The 20,537-nt window shown below is 38.2% G+C and overlaps 1 protein-coding gene across 1 annotated transcript in view; it reads right to left on the bottom strand.

The window, feature by feature from the left end:
* The window catches only part of ABCD2 (ATP binding cassette subfamily D member 2), a 48,504-nt gene that overhangs the window by 26,021 nt on the left and 1,946 nt on the right, over positions 1 to 20,537 (bottom strand). The window contains exons 2-6 of the mRNA XM_075492061.1: positions 19,190 to 19,370; positions 14,777 to 14,898; positions 12,139 to 12,307; positions 8,610 to 8,704; positions 7,090 to 7,235 (exon numbers count right to left, since the gene is read on the bottom strand). Coding sequence (XP_075348176.1) covers positions 7,090 to 7,235; positions 8,610 to 8,704; positions 12,139 to 12,307; positions 14,777 to 14,898; positions 19,190 to 19,370 — 713 coding nt within the window. The remainder of the gene's footprint in view (positions 1 to 7,089; positions 7,236 to 8,609; positions 8,705 to 12,138; positions 12,308 to 14,776; positions 14,899 to 19,189; positions 19,371 to 20,537) is intronic.

The raw sequence follows: 20,537 nt of genomic DNA, 5'->3' as shown, positions 1-20,537 counted from the left end.
ATAGGTATCATGGTATTTAATCAGCCATGCAGCTGACAGCACTTTAACATTATTCCTCCGTGTATCTGTGACTTGGTAGGAATGCAATGAGTTACTGAATGGATCTTAATCCTCTGAATGTTTAAGTTCTTTTATGGATCACAAATAAAAGGGACTTGGCTTGCACCAAGTTAAGTGACCACATTGTGCTTTAAGTGAGCCATCTCCACGAGTCTGGAGAATGAAGTCTCTCCATCCATCTATACAGAAGGCAATAATAATAGAACCTGCTTCAACTGAAAAGACCACCAGTAGATAAGAGACAATACTGAAATCTCTGTATCAAACCAAGCCTGGACTTCCCTGGAGATTCAAAGTTGTCAACAAGGGTTTTCATTTGTATCAAGTGTGGTACTGGCTTCTGTGCTTCAGAGAACTGCCCAGTAGGAAATGCACTAGTCTCCATGTGGAGTAAAAGTTGAGTATGTATCAGCACAACCCAATTCCTCACCCACGTTTAGTCTTCTTGGTGTCTCCTATAGCACAGCTTGCTCCAGACAGGCCCTCCATCTGAAAGGATTGAGGGACCAAAACCCTAGAGTGTGCTGAAGTCCTTCACAAACATCAGTTCAGCTGCAGCCTCTAAGACCAGTGCTGGATTTATGTAAATACATTTAAATCTAAGCTAAACCCCAATGCAGCAAGCTGACTAAAGCCTTCAGTCTGGGACTTCTGCAACTCTTTGCCTAATAACAGAAAAGACTTGTAAGCTGTGCTTTAATTAGCTGACTCTTGTGTCTGGCCAGTAAGGAAGGCACCTTGCATGGCTTGAGAGGGAGTAGCAGCTAATCCATAAAGCCATTTTCCACCTCTGACTATTAGCATAGGTGAATCTTGTTCACAATGTGCCACCAAGAGGTACTGTCATTACTTGTGATCAGTCAGCGCATAGACCTAATTAAAAACCTTCAAACTTTACAACTGTGAGCAAGCCTTCAGTGGAAACGGAGAGGTCTCCCGGTGGTCCTGGCAGGCAAAGCTTCAGCTAACCTACAGGGCAGCAAGACAAGAACTTTTCTGTTCTAGGTGAGATAAGACAGGACTTCCTTCAATCAGTAAGGAGAAATGCAAGTATTTCTACAGGAGTCCCAGTAAGATGAAATGGAAAAAGCTGTGCTCTGGCTGAGGGGATAGCCTAACAGCCCTCTCAGATCCAAGGTCACACTTTTTAATGAACAGCAGAATACTGAGTTAACCTGTATTGAATTGATTCATTTCAAAAAAGAAGATACAAAGTAGCAGCCAATTTGTTAAAGGAAACCTATATCAAAATAATATGAATAACTGAAGTATGTTACGTTATGCTTCGTGTTAACGCTATCTACCACAGATCTTTTTCTCATCTGTCAGATAAGTGGTGAACTTTGGAAATAAATGTATTTAAAAGGAGGACCATGAACTTGATAACAGTAAGTATGACAGATAGACGCAATGTGCAAGGGAGTAGATATCTACATAGCATGACATGAACTGATGGCAAAGTACTGAAGGAACAAGTCAATGCGGTGGTGTACTATCATCAGAATGCTAAAGGGCAATGACAGTTGCTAATGCGGTCTTGGCATGTGCAGTCAGAGTACAGTTTAACTCCTGCTGACCCAACTAAAGGGATCATAGTTAAAGAAAGAGCAGTATGAGCTAACAAGAAATTAGGATGTGCAAAACACAACATAGCATAGAGACATCTGAGCCAGTCTAAATGAGATGAGGCAACAGAACTTGCATAGGTGTATTTGCACAGCACTTCATTTGGGCTACTTCTCTAACAGACCACACGCTAACAAGAAAGTACTCTAATACAGAAGAACCATATATATATACATACTACATATGCACATACTTTCATATGCAATATAGGGTATCTGAAAGTGAACACAACAATTTTGCAAGATTAAATTGTTTAGGTAATCAAGAATTTTCTTAGGAAACAACCACACTTTAATGGCAGCAGCCACTACTACCTCCATGCTTAAGATAACATTTGAATCACACGGTAATCTTCAAAGTTTCATGTGCTTATAATGTAAAAATTACTTATTTCATCACTTTATTATTTATATCACTTAGAACTGAAATATTCCTGCTTGGTTTCATCCACATGATGAATATCCTTGGACTACTTGAGGCAAATCACATCAGACGTTTGGCTTACTCAATAGAGCTAAGAAGAGGAAATGTATCTTCATAGCTGCTGCTATTTTGTTTAGTAGCCAAGGATATTTTTAGAATACAGAAGGAAAAACACCAGACAGGAAAAGACTTGTAAAGGAACCCCAGATAAAATACCAGAAATAGAGCAGACATATGCATAAACAAACAGCTTAGGAGGGCCAGATAAACCTTTAAACTGTTATGTTCCATACTGTCCTAGCATTAATAAGACGACAACAAGATATAGATATATACATCTTAAATGATGAAGAACGAACAACATTTGATACTTTGTGCATCTTTGGTTGCCTCCGTTTTAGCATCTGACAAGCCTGGTGTTGAAGGAAAGAAATATTAGAGATGTACTTGAATAAGCAATAGAAAGAGAGAGGGAATACAGAATTGGACCGTCACTGTGACCGCTGAGAAAGTGGTCAGGGTTGGTCGTCTACTAGAATGGCACACAGAATTACAGAGAAACTATGCATACTACTGGAGAAACACACCCCTCTCACAAAAATACCCAAATTACAGTAGAAGCAAGCTGGAGAGAAAAAACAGTAACAATGGACCAGGTGAAAGAAGTACAGTGGATTAAAAATTACTCCAAGCTCTACGGCTGTGAGTCAGTGAATCAATCCTCAAGAAAGACAGAGAAAATGCTGATGGGCATTTTAGATATGTGCTGTGCTGGGAAGACTCGAGAGTCATGATAGAAGGTTATGGAACCAACAGAGACTGCAGGAGACATTCCTCCATGCAAATAAGACAATAAGACACAGCTGTCAGAAAATGATTAATAATTTATATCAATAACCCAGTGGTGATTACAGCTTTACTGAAGCTTTACAGTGCAGAGACATTGAGGAATATTCCTGTGGTGTTGTCAAGGTAACGTGCAAGTACGTAGGTATGCAATTCTGCTGGCGTTTATATCAAATGAGGGAGAACTAAGGAAATGAGAGCCAATATGCAGAATCTCTGTTTCCTTACAACTGAAAAACCTGAGACTTCTAGTTGGAGAGCAAGAAGAGCTCGAGTAAATGTTAGGAGGAATTCTATGCTAGAGCTCACTAATTCCACAGAGGTGGAGTCTCCTCCCATGTTTAAGACCAACGGAGTAGAAACAGGGCACAGTCTGGAGAAATCAGGCTACCTTCAGGTACACTGCTGATATACAATGAAAGGATTGACTGCTTCTTTAATTCCCTAAGTGCTACATATACATCTTGTGGTCATATCTTTAGCGTCGGTACTCATGCTACCCACTACATACTTTTGTGAATTATTTATTACTTAAAATGATGTTTCTGAATTCGGATTTGAATCATGATTCCTTACCAACTAGAGCACCCACAAGCATTTATTTTTTCATTCATGCTACCTTCTTGACCACTTAACTACAAGAGGAATGCAAAGAGGTGGTTAACACAAATGAATTTTACTTTGCAAAAGAGGGGCAGAGAAGCAGAAGGGGTAAGAGCACACACTCTGCCAGCTACTGAGGCTCCAATGAGATGTGACAATTTGTTGAGCTGTGACCAGTTCCTAGCACTGATCCATCCTTGAAAACAAGCTCTTTTGGCACCGATATGATGCTGGACTGCTTAAAGCCTCTTAAAGCCTCCCTCTCTTCTGCCCACTCTCCTCTTTCACAGGCCTGTCACGGACAGCGGCAGAGCCACGCTCACAGAAATCCCTGGCTTCTCTCTCCCTGCCCCCAAAAAGGGCAGTTTGTCCCATCAGCATCCACCAGAACTGTGACTGATTAAGGACAAATTCTGCATGGCCTGGCCCTATATAAGGGGAGGAAAGAAAATCTCACAATGATTCACAGAGGTAAAATCGAAAAAAAGCAGTATAATGATGCTAAGCAATCTAAAAAGATAAAAACATAGGGACTCCTAAGGCTCTGTTTTAAAGCCTACATACTGCTAAGTAGAGCTAACTACAAAGTGTTTGCAGTGCTGATGAAATCTGGAGTATACAATGAGATAATTCACTTTTAAATAAATCATACTTTTGTGTGTGGCTTTTGAACTCGGCAAAGACACATGATTTCCCACGCATTTCTGGAATACTATGCTGGAACATTACAGAGATGAAAAAAAAAAAAATCTTTTCAGTGAGCTTCTATTTACTGTGGAGTATTTTGTTACTTAGTAATCACTGTATTCTCCACCATTCACCACGTGCAGACGAGGTTCCTACATTTGACTCAAAGATGCAAAGAGGGCTGATGCAGAATTAAATTAAACCACAGGCACGCAGGAGTAAGCTCTTACCAGACTCAATGGTAACTGTCCTGTCCACTCATGGAGAGCCATCTCCCATGTTCTTAGACCAGAGACATAATGTATACACTTAAACACAATGATGTCATTCTACTTCACTGCTCTGACAGACATCCACCAATTCAAGAGCCTTCTGCTATACCAGTTTTCACCTACACACCCAATGAAAGAGTGAGGTAGGTTGAACACAGCGATACCGTCCTACCACCTCCCAGATCCTCTCAGTCCAAAACATATATTTTCCCTAAAGTTATGCTGAAATACATACATGATGAAATGTAGGCAGGGCACTATCTTTTCCAGCCTGAGGTTTTAGAATTACATCTAAAAAAATAAACAAACAGAAGGTAATCCTGACCAAGCAGCAATTTGCACAGGGTTAATAAGCAAAATGGTTGCACCAGCAGGACCTTCCAAAACAAGCTGCTTTAATTTTGGGACTTCAGAACAATTTACAAACCACTACAGAAATTCTAAATGTATTCTAGAGCCAGGGACAGACAAAAAACCCAACTGAATGTGTAATTTATTTAGGTCATAAAACACTCAGAAGTGGAATACAGGCAGAAAAAAAATGCCTGGACCACATAAGGCAATCCACACAAAAGCCCTAAAAATCCAGCAGATCTGTTGCAAATCTGGTCCAGAAATTTATAAACTTCAACTTAAAACTGAATCTCCTTCAAGTCATTCTTAGTGTCTCAGATATTCATCTAAGATTCTGTAAGCACAGAGAACAAATACATTGGACAAAAAAGCAACTTGGGATCCTCAAGGACATCCTAACAAACAAATCTGACTGATTTCTGTCCTATATCAACCCCTTCAGCCACATTCACCCACAAATCCCTACAAGACTCAGTCTCACAGTCCCTTTCCGAATACAAGACACTTACGAATGACAGGCCACACTTCTGAGCCTACAGAACCCATACTGACACAGCTGAACTGTCCCCCAAAGTAGACTTCGAAATCTTCAGCCACAGTCAAGGTGTAGCACTTTTGCAGAAGAGCCCTCTCTGTCACTCACTGTTGCTCCATTTACCCAGACACTGCTCTGTCCCTTGGGAAGGGAATACCTCTGTACTGCCTAAAAAAACCTCCAGGAGTGCAGAGCTCACACAGAGCCACAGACCCGAGCCATGGCAACATCACTTAGATGTCCCAAAGGCATCACAGCAGCACCCTTTCTCCTGGTGGATGCTATTAGGATGGACTGCATATGAGTGATACCTTCAGGGTACACAGCAAAGATGATATGCCAATCCCTACACGGCTTTGGTCACAGAGGGCTGCAAAGACGCTGGTTGAATCTCTGTTTCTGACCAAAAGTTTTGAAATATTCCGAAGAGGTCTGCTGGACAAACTCGCCCAGCACTGCAAAGTTAGGGGAAACAGCGAACAAAGGACCATGTTTATGGAAACAAAACCCCAGCAGATGTGATTCAATCCCCTCAACCAGCACCTCGGCAAATCTGCCTGAATGCCATGTGAGTCTGTTTGCTTTCACAGAATAAAGGGGACATAAGTAAAGGGGAAGGGCTGTAGGCAAGCTAGCCTTAGATGTTGATCTGAGAAGGGGCTGGGATCACACAGAGGATACAAGTGGCTGAAACTCAAGATTTTCTGCATGAAAAAACATTCAGAATACCTTTTGTTCTGCCTAAGAATAAAACTGATTTTAAGAATATCTCTCACAATGGGAATTCTGAAATATTGTTTTGAAAAACATTTAATAAAGCATTTTGCTCCAAATTCCTGAATGAAACCCTCGAGTGGCTCAGAAAAATGACAATGGCCAGCAATAAATTATACATATATTTGAAAAATATATAGATAAATGTTCTTTGTTACTTTCACCTGCAGCAAGGAAAATCTACTCATCAGTTAATATTTTCCATTCAGCTTGTACATTTTAAGCAAGACTACAAACTGTACCATGAATACTTCTTTTGCCCATGGGAAGAAATGAACTACAGAAAGCAATCAAAGATTCTCAGTGTTTGATTTTGCTTTTGCAAAACAACCTAGTTAGAAGTCTCTAAGGAGATATTCTAGAATCAATTGCATTAAATTATGTTCTTAGAGTCCAACAGCAAGTCAGAATACAAATGAAGCACAAGAGAGACATGTTTCCTTTAGTGAAATGAGCACATATTATAAAAAAGGCAATTTGCAGTTAATATTGGATAGGATCCTGGTTTTCTAGTGTAAAAGTTGAAGTTTTGAAAATTATATTGAAAGATTCAACATTTACAGTCTCACTTGTTCTGATGTTTGGTTTTAAAGTGAAATCAGAATTAAGATCTATTAGGTCTATTTCAAATTTCTTTCAGATTCTGGTCTGTTCCCATGATCCAAATCATTTGGGACTTTAGCCATCAGGGGAGCACAGGCTCCATCACAAGGGTATGGAGCCCTTTCCAATGACTGAAGATTTGCATCACGAACAAGAAGGGATCTTTTTTTTAGCACTCTCCACACAGCTGAGATTGTGCTTATCACCTTTTAACTTGGCTGTACATATCAGAGATTGAAAATGAAAGAAGCAGGGTCAAAATTAATGTAACCAGAAAAAAGGTATGACCTTGAGCAAAACACATACCTTTGTGGTATATAAAACATGTGCTGCGGAGGGGGTTTGTAGAGAACTCCTTCATACACAGGCCACAGACCACTTAAAATTCTGAAAAGCGAACTCTTTCCACAGCCATTGGGTCCAGTGATTAAAAGATTCATCCCCTCCTGGACCTACAATAGCAATGAAAATGCAAAGATGTTACTATGCAGTATATATGGCACAAGACAGTCTAAGACCCCTAGAGGGAATTACATGAGCATTTATATCAAATTATCAACCCACTTCATTGATTACCTGCACATATTTATGCAACTATTCTGGAAACAGTGGCATTAGATATAGTATGTGGGCTGAAATAATGAAAATAATTGCTATAATGTCTGAGTATTTCTATAAACTACGCTAATTATATCACAATGTCAATACACCACAGTCAGAATCAATTATTCTAATGCAGATTAGGTCCAAAGGTGTTAACAGCGTACAGAGCAGTGCTATGCCCATCAGTGATATTCATATAAGCTATGGGAGCCCAATCAAATGATTTGGAAAATTTACTTCACATTGCCCTTTCCTGCTTAATTACCAGTGTTATTTTGGGTGTGATGCATTTGGTTTTATTCACTTGAATATTACCCTGTGTATATATGAATGTATATTTATGCATAATCACAATGTTATTGTCTATGCTTTACATAAATATATTGACTATGTTATATTTTCTGTTGGTTTTGTCTCTTGAGCCAAACGAATAAATATAACTGTCTCCTTGACCATAAAGTTGTAACTTTACAAATCTGAAATTCCTACACTGAAGCCATTGCAAGTTTTGCCATAGCTAGGACCCTGTCTTCCTAGTTGCTAATTTTTATACCAACAGAGGTGGCAAGAGGAACACTCTGCTTTAGCTAAATTAAAGGACCTGCTGGAATTATTAATGTTAGTGTTCTGATAACTTCAACTATTTTTTAAAATAATAACATCTGTACTGGAACATAAGATCAGGATATATATGGGAGTAATTCAGTAAAGGTCATCCATTAAAATTGTGAGCAGGTACTGAGTGGTATCTGGAATAGCTTTTTAAGAACAACACAAGTTTTTAATAAGTAAAGACTCCACAGTTGGGCTTGTGAACTATGCTGTCAACTATTAGTTAGTACTGCTCTTTGTGGTGATCAAGCAAAACTACAGAATCCACTTTTTCACTGTTGCTGTGAACTCAGACTTTTGAAGGAGCCTATGTGAGTAAAGCATCCCAATTTCACTGAAATTAAATAAAGATGGATGCAGGCTCCCATATACACCTTTGAAAATCTCAGGTTGGTTTTTCACCTGGCAACAGCACCAGAAATCCTCTCTTCTCTTTCTTTGAGCAGGATAAACTACATATGTCTGCCTCTATTGAGCTACTATGCCTACCTTTCTGGACTTCCCCTTTTATCCATATGCTTCTCCAAGTACTTAACATAAGGTACATGAATTCTGTGCTGTTTATGTTAATGTGATGGCAACAATCAGAAGATTCTTGCATATCATCTTACTTTGAAGTTTAGTCTGGAAACCACCACATCGCCATTCGGAGTAATAATAGGAACATTTTCACAAACAATTCCATGATCAACATCGATAACTTTCCCTAGAAAGAAAAAAAAAATAATTAGAGTTTGTGAAACCTGCCATTAAGCAATGATATGTGACAGTCTCTGTGCATGGCTGAGAAGTATAAACTGGTGAGTTTCAAACAACTCTTTTATGTGCTCCAGATTCCCCTAGTGGAAACTCTGGATAATAAATCTCAGCTAGTCAGAAAGACACTGTAAGCAGTAGCCAAGAGTGTGCAATGAATCCTAAATTTGATCATAAATTCAATGCACAATATGCATCATAAATATATAATGCACTATAAAGACATGTTTATTCACATCCTACCTGTATTCACTGTATTTTATTTTAAGTAGGGGGTCAATATCAACAGTAAAAAAGTTCAAGGACAGCCTTAGCCACAGGCAGACCAGTTTACCTTCTCTTCTTTACCTTCTCTAATTTAATTAGAAAATGGAATCTACTTTCACTACCAGCTCTGAAACTCAGAGCCCAGTTCAGTCTCCTCCAGCAACAGCGGCAAAGGAGAAAACATTTAATGGCTTGCTTCCATCTCTTTTTGAAGCCACAGACACTGTAAACGTGTCTTGTAAGTATTTGTGGAAACCCGTATAACATTTCACTCCAGTAGCTACACTTACTATTTGGATTTCTGGAAAATTTAAATATACAATCTCAATCGGACATTTGTATACTCTGTAACACAAGGACCTCGAAATAAATTCTTCTAGAAACAGTAAAAAAATGAAACCAACGCTAACTTCTCAGTTGCCTGTTAATGGGCTTCTCTAACAGAACCCAAACAGCTGGGCTCCTAGACAAATATCAGAAATTACCTTTCCAGACAAGATGCAAAGGAAAGAGATTTCTCTTTGTATTAGAAGGCTGCTTATTTTATAAGTTAGACACTCTGAACAAAATAAAATGGAACTAAGGAAAAGTTGAGTTTATTATAAAAGGATCTGGTACCATTTCCTTCAGTTAAGGTTAGTTTTACATTTTCCATTAAGAGGCTCTTTGTTCAATTGCTTCTGACTTTGCCAAACTGTAACAACCTGGGCAAAAATTTCTGTGCCATGTATCAGCCCAAGCATTCTTTTTTTCCTAAAATAAGTTTTATTTAAAACAGTCCTATGGTGTCCAACATGAGATTATGGAAAATGAAAGTGTTTTGCTGTTAAAAAAAAATTATTGCAGCCTTCTCATCACACTGAGACTCTATTGCCTTCAGAGTCCTACAAAGGCACTTGATAGGCAACTGGGAGATCAACCACACCACACCAGGCATGTGTATTTTGATGGATTCACAAAAATGCTAACAAATTTGGCCAAGACATACTTTTGTGAAAAAGAGTCATACCAGTCACTCCAACCACATGAATACTTATGAAGGACTTGCATTCATCTGACTATGCCTCCACAGGAAATTATCCTTCATGATCTCGAGCAAATTCTGCAAAATTTATGTTTTTGAGCCACTTGGATACGGTGGAGAAATTCTAGTTAAAATAAATCTATGATAAAAAATAGTAAGCTAAGTAAGTATTAAGTAAACTTAATTCTTGTTTCCTAACTTCACAGTGTTTGACTGCAACTTTAGCATGCTTTTAAAGCATATTTATGTGTAATCAGAAATACAATTTGACAGCATTTGTACAAGTACAAAATTCTATTTCAACTTTAAAATTCTGAATTATTAGATACATTATGTATAAGACAATATTATTATCTGTTAAAAATATTCTAATAGTTTTCATATTTTCACAATGCTCTTATTGACAACAGTAAGTGCAAGGCACAAACCAGACACCCCTTAGTTACATAAACTTATATTGGATGATTCAAAAGGAAATAAGTAGTATGTGTTCAAAGAGCCTTTGGGGAAGCTGAGTATTAAGATTTTTCTTTTCTAACAATGCAGACACACATACATAGGTGAGCACGTGTACTTTTATCCACATACAAATCCACTCTGCAGGGATTTCTGAAGTATCAAGACCAAAAGAAAGGAGGAAAAACAGTATTACAATGGGACTTGTCATAAAAAGTGTGGAGCCTGTGGCCTAGATTCATCTGGCCTAAATTCTACTTAAGTCCTTGTGTGCAATGCTTGGTATTGGCTAGCTGCCTCTGAGAGCCTACAATCACTCAGGAGCAAATGCTAGACACCACGACTTAGGAGGAATTCAGGCTGGATGAAATGTGTGACTGTAGTGGAATCAAATCTTGGGAAAAGGCTGCAGAGAAAAAAGGAGTGGGGTATAAGTATACTAGGCCAAAAGGGAACATGAACAGCATGTTGCATATCTGAACTGTATTTGGTTTTGTTTTTAAAACACAGTTATCTAAAAAGAGCCCCCAAATTACTTTGTTGCTCCAGGAACTACAAACCTTTTCGCTTGTACATGACAAAATGTAACAGTTAGAAAATACCATTTCTTTTAACGTCAGCCAAATATTACCAAGAGCTACAAGATTAAGACATCAGCTATTTCCACAGCTATCCACCATGCTGCATCAGACTGTTTGTTATGAAGAACCTTGCCAGAGGACCTTTGAGAAATCTGTGCTGAAGGGCAGCACTTGAAATTGTTGAAAGAAGTTATTTCATAAAGAGCACTTCGGTGCCTTCAATTCTACCAAGGTTTAAGTTTTCAGAAGCCAAAGGGAGGGAATGAGGCTTTTCAACACCACAGAGGGGAGAAGCAGAAGGGGTCTGTTGGGAAAATTGGGAAAAGCCCATTGCAAAAGCTGCCTTTAAGTACCTCAGAGAGAAGCTGGACACAAGAGGAAGAGAGAGGTGGCACATAATAGAGCACGATAAGAAATGGATGTACACAGAAAATGCTTTGGGGAGTGTGGAGACAGAAAGATAGTGGCACCAGAAAGATACAGGATAGGGATGGGAGGCATAAGGTATATACTGATCAGATCATTTGGGAGGTGAGGGGAAGGGTAAAGTTGTCAGCTCATTTTCAGTTGAAAATTCCCACTAAATTATGAAAAAATGAGCACAGGCTGATTTTTAGTTGCTGAAAACAAAGTAGTATTTTCGTCAAAAACTACTGAACCAATCTGTCTTTCCCTCCTACCCCAAACAAAATAATGTGGTGTTTGAAGATGAAAATGTTATGGTCTCAGTTTTCTGAAAAAAATTAAGTGTCTGAGGAAAGCAGGCACTGTCTGTGTAAGAATAATAATACCACCACCACCAATAATAGTATAGTTGAAGTGCCTTTTTCATTGAAAGTTTTCACAGAAAATATTTGAGCAATTTTTTGTATTAGAAAAGCACTGCATAAGCACAGAGTTACAAAACGGCAAGAGGTTAAAATGGAAGGCAAAATGGTCTCTGGGGTATTAAGGCTCAGAGGCTGATTTGTTGTAGAAACAAAACCTCTGTTTGCCTCCCGTCCCACTGCACCAGCCCCACACACAGGAAAATACATACAAATATGAATCAATTACCTTTGATTTCTAAGGGCCCATCGATGTGTAATTCTGCTTTATCTTCATTCTTGCTGTTGTTTTCAGACCCTTGAATAACAGCAGTTCTTTTGTAGATGCCTCTCTTCACCTCATCAAAGACTGAAAACATGTTGTAGACACGGGCGGTGTAGCCTGCTAGCTCAGTAACCTGAGAAACAACAAATACCTCATTTCAGTTATACTTCACAAATTCTATAAATGAAATGTTTGGCCAAAGATTCATGAAAAACATTCCCAGCTATTCTGAGTCAGTGCTTCTCAAATGCTATTCTGGAAGGATCAATGATGCATCTTTAGATGCCTATCAATTTTCATTCCTTGAGATTCTGTGCTAACCCGTATGCCACCCACCGCTCCTACCAGCCAGCAGACAGAGACAGTTTGAGGGCGACAGATTTCAGCCAACGTAAGCTATGATAGCTCCAGTAAATGAGGAGGTTGCAGGGACTGCTCTTTTCTGTGGATCAGTACAGTCTTCAACCAGCAGAGAATAGCTATTAGCATATCTGAAAATAGAGAGCCTATCATAGAACAGAAAAACAAAATCTCTGCATTTGCCAGCAAAATAAAGGTTCACAGAAGTAAGAAAAATTGGCAACTATAATTATTTACGTTTACTTCCCTGTATTCCCAAAACCTCCTGTGGGAAAGGGGTGCTTTCCTGTGTAAAACAGGCAGCACCAGGGCATGCTGTCTAAAATACAGTACAAAAAAGAAATTACTCTTTTGTCAACTGCATGCTAGAGTACCAGAGCTAAATCTGAGACCTTGGATTAGAACTAGGCATTTTTAAGATGGTGAGGTCTCTTAAAAGGCTTTCTCCTTTTTTTTTGATCCTTTTGTCACAATTTCCACCTGGTGAAGACAGAAACAACAGATTTCTAGACCTGATAACTTCCTATTTGTGGGCAGCAACACCACCAAGAGCTCCCAAAGAACTGCCTCCATCTGCTGGCAGCAAAGAATTAAACCCGGGCATCTTATTATGAATGTATTATTAGATAGTTTTAAAAGGATGAATTTTCATTGTACCAATTTTCATTGTGCTTGTACCAACTGTGCCCCTGAAGAAACATAACTTTCTAGTTTCTAAACCATGCCCCTACAAACTCATTTTGTCAAAACACTAAATACTACCATCTAAACTATTGACCTGCAAATAAAAGTTGAGCCCACCTCATCTGCATGCTGAATTACATTGACTGGAAGGAGGCTGCTTTGGTGGATCAAGTGGGCAAGAACTGGAACTTCACTGCCACTTGAAGTGGATTGAAGTACACTGTCCTTTGAAAACTACCTGAGTCACGAAATGGGAATGTCAATGTGGTTAAAGTACCGCAGTGTCTCTTGAAGAGAAGTATAAATGTAAAATTAAGATGGAAATTCATAGAACTGGTCTTTGATCTCATGCTGTCTGGATTAAAATCTCACCATGTTATAAACAAAGTGAGTTTGTTCAGTTGTTCCTACTACTTTGTGGGTATTTTTGTTTCCAAAAAATAAAACCCCAGTGTTTATAAGTCCCCATGTACATTATATAAATGACTTAAATGTTGAAAATGAAATAGAAATGACATGAGCATATAATAGGCTATCTGGCAGTATCTTTAGAGCAGAGGCCAAGCAGGGGAACAGCTAAAGGAGCATAGGTCAAAATCACAGTCCATTAGAAGAACTCCTTCTGAAAAAAAAGCACAGACTCTGGCTTTGTCAGAGTCCATATCTGAAGGCACGAAACTACCCCTCCTTCTCCAATTTACAAAGCTGTAGCTATTATGGCCGGATTCCAAGGAATGGAATCCATAGTCTTTGATTAGCTGCCTAGCTAATACGTGCCTCCTCGCACTGCACTGGGAAAAGGGGTCCCCACCAAAGGGACAAGCAAAAAACAATTAGCAAATGCAGAACCAACATTCAGAAGGAAACGTTGAGGAGAATAATAGCGCTGCCTCGCTTCTCTTTTGCTTAACAACCGGGACCCAGAGAAACCCCCAAGAGAGACCACAGATGAAAGCCCAACTTTACTGGAATTTGGGTAAGGACCTGAAACAACGTCTCTGATCTTCCAGACAAACATCCCATACTTCTAGACTATCTGCTGTCCCAAGGTGAACTTTTTCCTGCTAAGATTTCTCTACTTTGCAAAATTACTTAAAATTTAACAGGTTCACAAGAGACTGAAAACAGCCTTACAGTTTAGGTGGCCAGGAAATAAGTATTCAATTCTCTTTGCGTTTCATATATAATATGACACTTCCAACAGAAGAGTCCCAATACATTGGAAGCAGACAGCCTGAATTCACATCTGTGCTCCAAATAGAGGAGGAATTTGAACTTTTATCACTCACATTCCAGGAACTTCTATGGCTCCCTGATGGCACCTGAACACAGGTATTAAAAATGACACTTACATGTTGCACCATACTGGCAGCTGTGCACTTTAGACTCTTTGTGGACTTAACTCTAAAGATCAAACTGTCAGTTCAAAGATCTCCATGGATTCAGTTGCAATAGAATTTGCCCTTAAAAATTGCACTTTTTAAAATACTTTATATTAAATGTAAATTCTGTTTTACTTTTTTTCTCTTCTGTTTCATGTATGACGGATGTACAGTACCTCTTTGTACGAAGACATAATCCTTTCAATAGCATCTGCTCCAGAGATCAATAAGTTTCGTGATATAGTAAAAGCTTCTGTTCTTTCACTGACCATTGCCTGTTTCTGGCCATCTTCCAATTCTAAAAGTAACAAAAGTTTTCTGTTAAAATATTCTTCTGAAAATTATCTCTACAAATTAAATTATGATTAGAATGTGAGCCGTTATAGAGCAGCTTTTAGATTAAGAAAAAGTTAACCCTACAAAGACAACCTGTCAAAAAGAATTTGTGAATGCAACTAGCATAGATAGCTTTGTAACAAAGAATAAGTGGGAGTATATGGAATTCATCCTCTTATGCAAAACATCCTATTCTTTTATACTATTTGTCTACCTAGATAATTTTCCTTTTAATATATCATTATTCCACTGAAATTTTTCAAAATATGAAAAAAGTGAAACTTAAGCAATGGTCTAAAATAGATTTTTAATAGCATTTTTACTACTTTTGCAATTACGCATTTTCAGCCTTACTTATTTACTGACTTCATGTAAAAGGAATCATTCATATTGATGGAAATTTGGCAACATGATTATATTTCTATAAGAAAGCAATAAGCTCTTTTATTATCAAAGGCATGGTTTAAGTAGGATACCTCTCACAACACAGTTTCTCTCTTCATCTGACCCCAGAACAAAGCTGTGATGCTTTGTTTATGACACTACATCTGATTACCAGGAAAACTCTTGCTCCAAAGAAAGGAGTTGTCTCATAAGAACATGTCAGGAGCAACAGGCATGGAGAAAACAGTAACAGAAATTATAGAAGATATGTGAGAAATAAATGTTTACATTTAACATATCTACATATTCTCTTGCTACCATGTGACCTACAGATTTATACAGCATAGTCAACTTGCAATGTCTGCATTTTGAAGTAGTCAAGATTTAAAAAGAAGTGGCTGAATATTTTGAGACTGAATGTTGTTTCAGTGTTAATAGTTGCATCTACAAAAAAGAAGACCACAATGTGTAGTAAACCACTCAAAGATTTTTCACATGCAAGATTTAGAATGAAAGGTCTCAAAGGTTTTCTGCATCACATAACTTTACATATATATCTTTATATATTGCTTAAGTCTGTTGCAGAACAGGGTCTGGAACTTTTTTTTTTTAAGTTTGTAAAGTTTTTTTAAAGTTTCTTTTTTAAGCTAAGCTGCTGCTAGGCATCAGGCTAGGTAGGGTAATAGGTGGATCCAGTGTGGTAACACCTGTATTAGTAATTGTTATTAACATCCTCTGTGATGTTTGCACAGTGCTTATGGTCAAGAAAATCTAGGAGGAATTCCCTGCAGGTGTGATGCAACTGTAAATTTTATGGGCTAAGTCAAGCAATGGAAGAGTATAGCAAACAGTATTTTTTTTACTTGGTGAGTAACTGTCTCACCTCCCTGACAAGATCAGATTCTAGAAATCTGGTGTCTAGAAATCTACATGCAATACCAAAGCCAGATGTATCTTTCTATCTCTATTAGTTAAATCTGAAAGTTATTTTGTTTTCATTTACACATCCATAAAGGTATCCCCACAGAATTACATCTGAATCACTGAAATACACTATGGATAATTTAGGAAAAACTTTTTTTTAAATTCTTACATCATAATTTTGCATTTATAAATATACACACCATCTATATGTTACTCTTTCTGGCCTCAGATGTTTTTAATAACTATTTTAATTGAGATACATGTTCAAATTTTTTAGCTTAAATTATACAACATCAGTACACTGCCAACTAGTTGTATGCAATCTAGCCACAAGAGCCATGCTTTTTTTGGGGGGGGGGGGGGGGAAGACAAAAAACCTCTTGCAAAGGGAGAGATTACAAAATCCTTGCTCATGTAGTTCTCACTTATTTTAAAAAGTCATTTCCACTCCAAGAATAATGAACTTAGGAAACTTAGGGGATAGAGAGAATTCAGTTAATTCATTAGTAAGAACTAAATTGAAACTTGTTTCTTACTTCTCAGAGAACCAATTTTTGCTGGTCTTGTTGGGATTACAGCCCATGCAGCCCATGTTACATAGAACCACCAAAATTAAATAATTTAGGAATCAGCTATGGTTTAACTATGCTAATGCAGCATTCCTCCTGTATGTAAATGCAGAATTTATTGACAGCTGCTTCCAGCACCCAGGCTAGCTCATCTAGCAAGAGTTAAGAGATCTCTACAAATTTCACCATTTCACCAGCATTTCACCGTTCCAAAACACAAGCTCTTATATTACATGCCTAACCCACCAAGATTACTTTTCTTGAACTTTTTGTCCAAAACATTTTTCATACGGCTGGCCTCCTGTGTTTGAAGAAGTGGTGCATTGTAACAGGGCAGACAGACTGTCTCTGTTTCATACAGAATCTAACATTTCCCTTTTCATCTTCATGTATGTAATTGATAGTCATACTTTTTTTATAAAAAAAGATAAGTGTTCACTGTGTCTAGAGAAATCAAAGTCTTGCTGCCAAAAATAGTTACTTTCCAGAAACTAATGAGACACACGACGTTTGGAACACCAATCATTTAATACAAAAAGAATGAGAAATGTTATCAAATGGGAATCTTGGCTTTGCCAGTTAGTTTCTTCCCTGAAATATGTAACAGAATTAGTAATATCTTAGTAGATATTTAGATTATTACTATCTAGATAACAGTAAATATCACTGTCATAGAAGATTCTTTTTTCTTTTTATTGCAGGATTTTTTTTTTTCCCCCTCTGAAGAAGTGTACAAAATCTATTGCTTTACACCTTTAGTCTCAGGTCTGGTCATGGTACCAGTTTTGTACATATCCCTGATTCTGGTGATTTATCCTAAAGTAATAAATCCACTATCTGTTCCTTCAGATCTGAACAAACTTGCATCTGACCTGCTGAGACACAAAGGGCTGTCTTCCCAAGCAGGCCAATGGTAAGTTCAGGTCTGCTTGATTCTTTGAATACCCATTATACTTCAAACTGCTCTTGACAGAGTTGATTTGTCAGTATTATGTTTATGATCCATCATTATGATATGCCTCAGGCCTCCATAATAAGCCCCATGCTTTAATGTTTTATGTTGCTGGTGGCAAATATTCCTCCGCTTTACAACATGAGCCATCACTGCGTCTTTCTTTTCTCCCCCATTTGAAAAGTATTTATCAAAAGAATACTCATGAGTAACAGGAATGTTATTTAGTTTAGCATGAATATGAGTCTTTTTTGTATTCATGCTGTAATACCAAGGAGATATTCACAATGTGTGGTTAAACGATCTTTTTCTTGACTGTACTCATTCCTGTCTTAGCAGAAAGACTTTTATCACCGTTTCTGTTGTGCTGATAACCTTCACTGTGAGGTGAAATGGCTTTGTACAAACTCTTCTGGTTGGAATAGGAGCTCCTTATATTTTTCAAGCTGTTACCAGGATGCCAGCCAGGCTCCTGATGTAGTGCCCTCCTGAGCCATGTGATAGGCAGCGGCTCAGACAGCTGAACACCCAGCCATGTTACCAACAAAACTGCAAGTCAGCTAAACCATGTGGGGGCTGCACAAAGTCATCCTACAGGTCGAACCAAGCTTGTCCTGTTGGACAGCCCTGATTTGGAATATAACTACCAAGACCTGCAAGGAAAAGAATTCACTCATTCCTGATTAAATATACCCAACTTAGAACTGATCCTTCCGCAGACATTGTAGGATCTGTGCTTAAAGAATCCTATGGAATTTGTAATATATTCTATGGTTCTAATTGTGCACAAGGAAGCCTGTTGAGGTAAACTTCCCCACTTGACTTTCTGCTCTCTTTTTTTTTTTTTTAAATAGCATCTGCAATACCAATGCTACTTGGGTCTTGCTTCACTTCCTGGAAAGTTATGATAGGATGTCGAAAATTATACCATCCAAGCCTGGAATCTGAATTTCACTTTCTCTTCTCCCAGGGAGTCAGGGAAAAACGGCGGTTCCTAACAGGTCAATGCATAAGAGAATAATTAGCTATAATTACACTACAGTTTATGGGAGGAGGAGATAAGCACTCTAGGAAAGTTAATAGTATCATTTTGTAAAGTAGCAGGAGATGCTGCAAAAATCAGCCTGCCATCCCAACAGTGGCTAGTGAAAAAGGACTGCAATTATCATTATAATCTCATGTGACATGAGGATCCTCTAAGTCCTGAATTCATGCTGTTTATCAGGCTTATGTTCAAAGTTGGATCTTTTGTGTTGCTCTTTCCTCAGCTGACTTGCTATGCTTGAAAGTTACACACAAGACACGGACATTGTAATAAAGTCTGTGAATAATAGATAAATATGAATGGCATTCAGGGGAAGTACAGTCTTTTGAGAAAGTAACTTTAAAGAAACATTTAGAAATTAAGTAAAAAATGGTATTACCGCCATCTGCAAATCCCGTCGCGGTGATGATGGGCACAGCAACCATAATCATACCGCAGCTACTCCAGACATACTTCATCAGGAATTGCTCTATCATGATGTACCATAAACGTTTGGACAAAATGAGATTCATTTGATCTGTCAAAGCCTTGTAGCTTTTTTGCAGTTGTTTCATTTCTACCTACAGTTAAAAAAGAAAACATTTGTACAATGCAACAAAGATGCACATGTCATAGAAGATACATTCACGTACGTGCATGACATAATTGGGTACCGAGAGCTGTGACTTCTGAGTCACATATGCTGCATGGTCCTTTATTTTCACAGTGCTGCAGTCTCACAGAAAAAGTGCACAGCTTTATGGAAGTCAGTGGACCTGGTTCTTATTTACACCATCATCCCTCGGTAGCACATCCACAGGTTTTCAGCTTTTTTAAGATCTCTGATATATACAAGAACAACATACAAGGCTGTCAAAACAGCTGATTCTAACAACCAAAATAAGATTGATTCCACATCCTTTTAACGAAGCTGCAGCTGTAGAGTTTCACAGCAGCTGAAACTCCTCATATTGGAAAGTATTTGGGGATCAATTACCTCCAATGACTTAAACTTGCAGAGCTGATCCCTGAAATGCAATGCTGCTTGGTTTTGCAAGCAGTCTGGAGGAAGAAAGAACTATCCCAAGAGGTTTAACAAGTCAAAGACAGTTGCAAGTCAATATGATATAATGCATTCAGTTCAACCCAGTATATGTGGGAATTGAAAAAATGTTTAATTTAGCTGCACTTAAAGCATTACTATAGGCAACTTTTGAGAACGACTGCTTCTACCAAAATAAACCATTTGCATTATATAATCATTGCTTGGACTGAAAGAGTAATACTTCAGGCTGGTTTCCAGCTTTCATTTTCACCTTACATGAAACAACTTTTTTTTCCAAATCGTGTTTGAAAGGTGTTACAGCCAAAATTCACTTCTAGTAAAAATATGAAGAGTTCATTAATAAGGTGGCTTTAAAACAAGCCATTAGTTTATGTAACTGTGACTGCTGAAGTACTGTACTTAAGCTATTTTAAGACTGATGACTACATCTTTGCTTAGCTATGTAGAAGAGTGTCAAAGGTTGTAGTGCTCTCTGCGCTATCACAGAGTTCTCCCCTAGACTTTCTGGTGTGCCCTGGTTGCTGTTTCTGCAGCATTAAATCTGGTAGTTCATAAACATGGGTTAAAAAAAAAAAAAAGCCTGGAAAAGTTAAGCGGAATGGACTGGGTGGGGGAAAATCGGAGATTAGCTTTCTAGAAACACATAGGATTCAGCTGCAAAACAGGAACATTGTCAGAGCCC

This window comes from Mycteria americana, chromosome 1 (assembly GCF_035582795.1).
Source record: "Mycteria americana isolate JAX WOST 10 ecotype Jacksonville Zoo and Gardens chromosome 1, USCA_MyAme_1.0, whole genome shotgun sequence".
Classification (NCBI taxonomy): domain Eukaryota; kingdom Metazoa; phylum Chordata; class Aves; order Ciconiiformes; family Ciconiidae; genus Mycteria; species Mycteria americana.
Note: the sequence above shows the minus strand (reverse complement) of the source record. Positions and strands in the feature narration are given on the sequence as shown.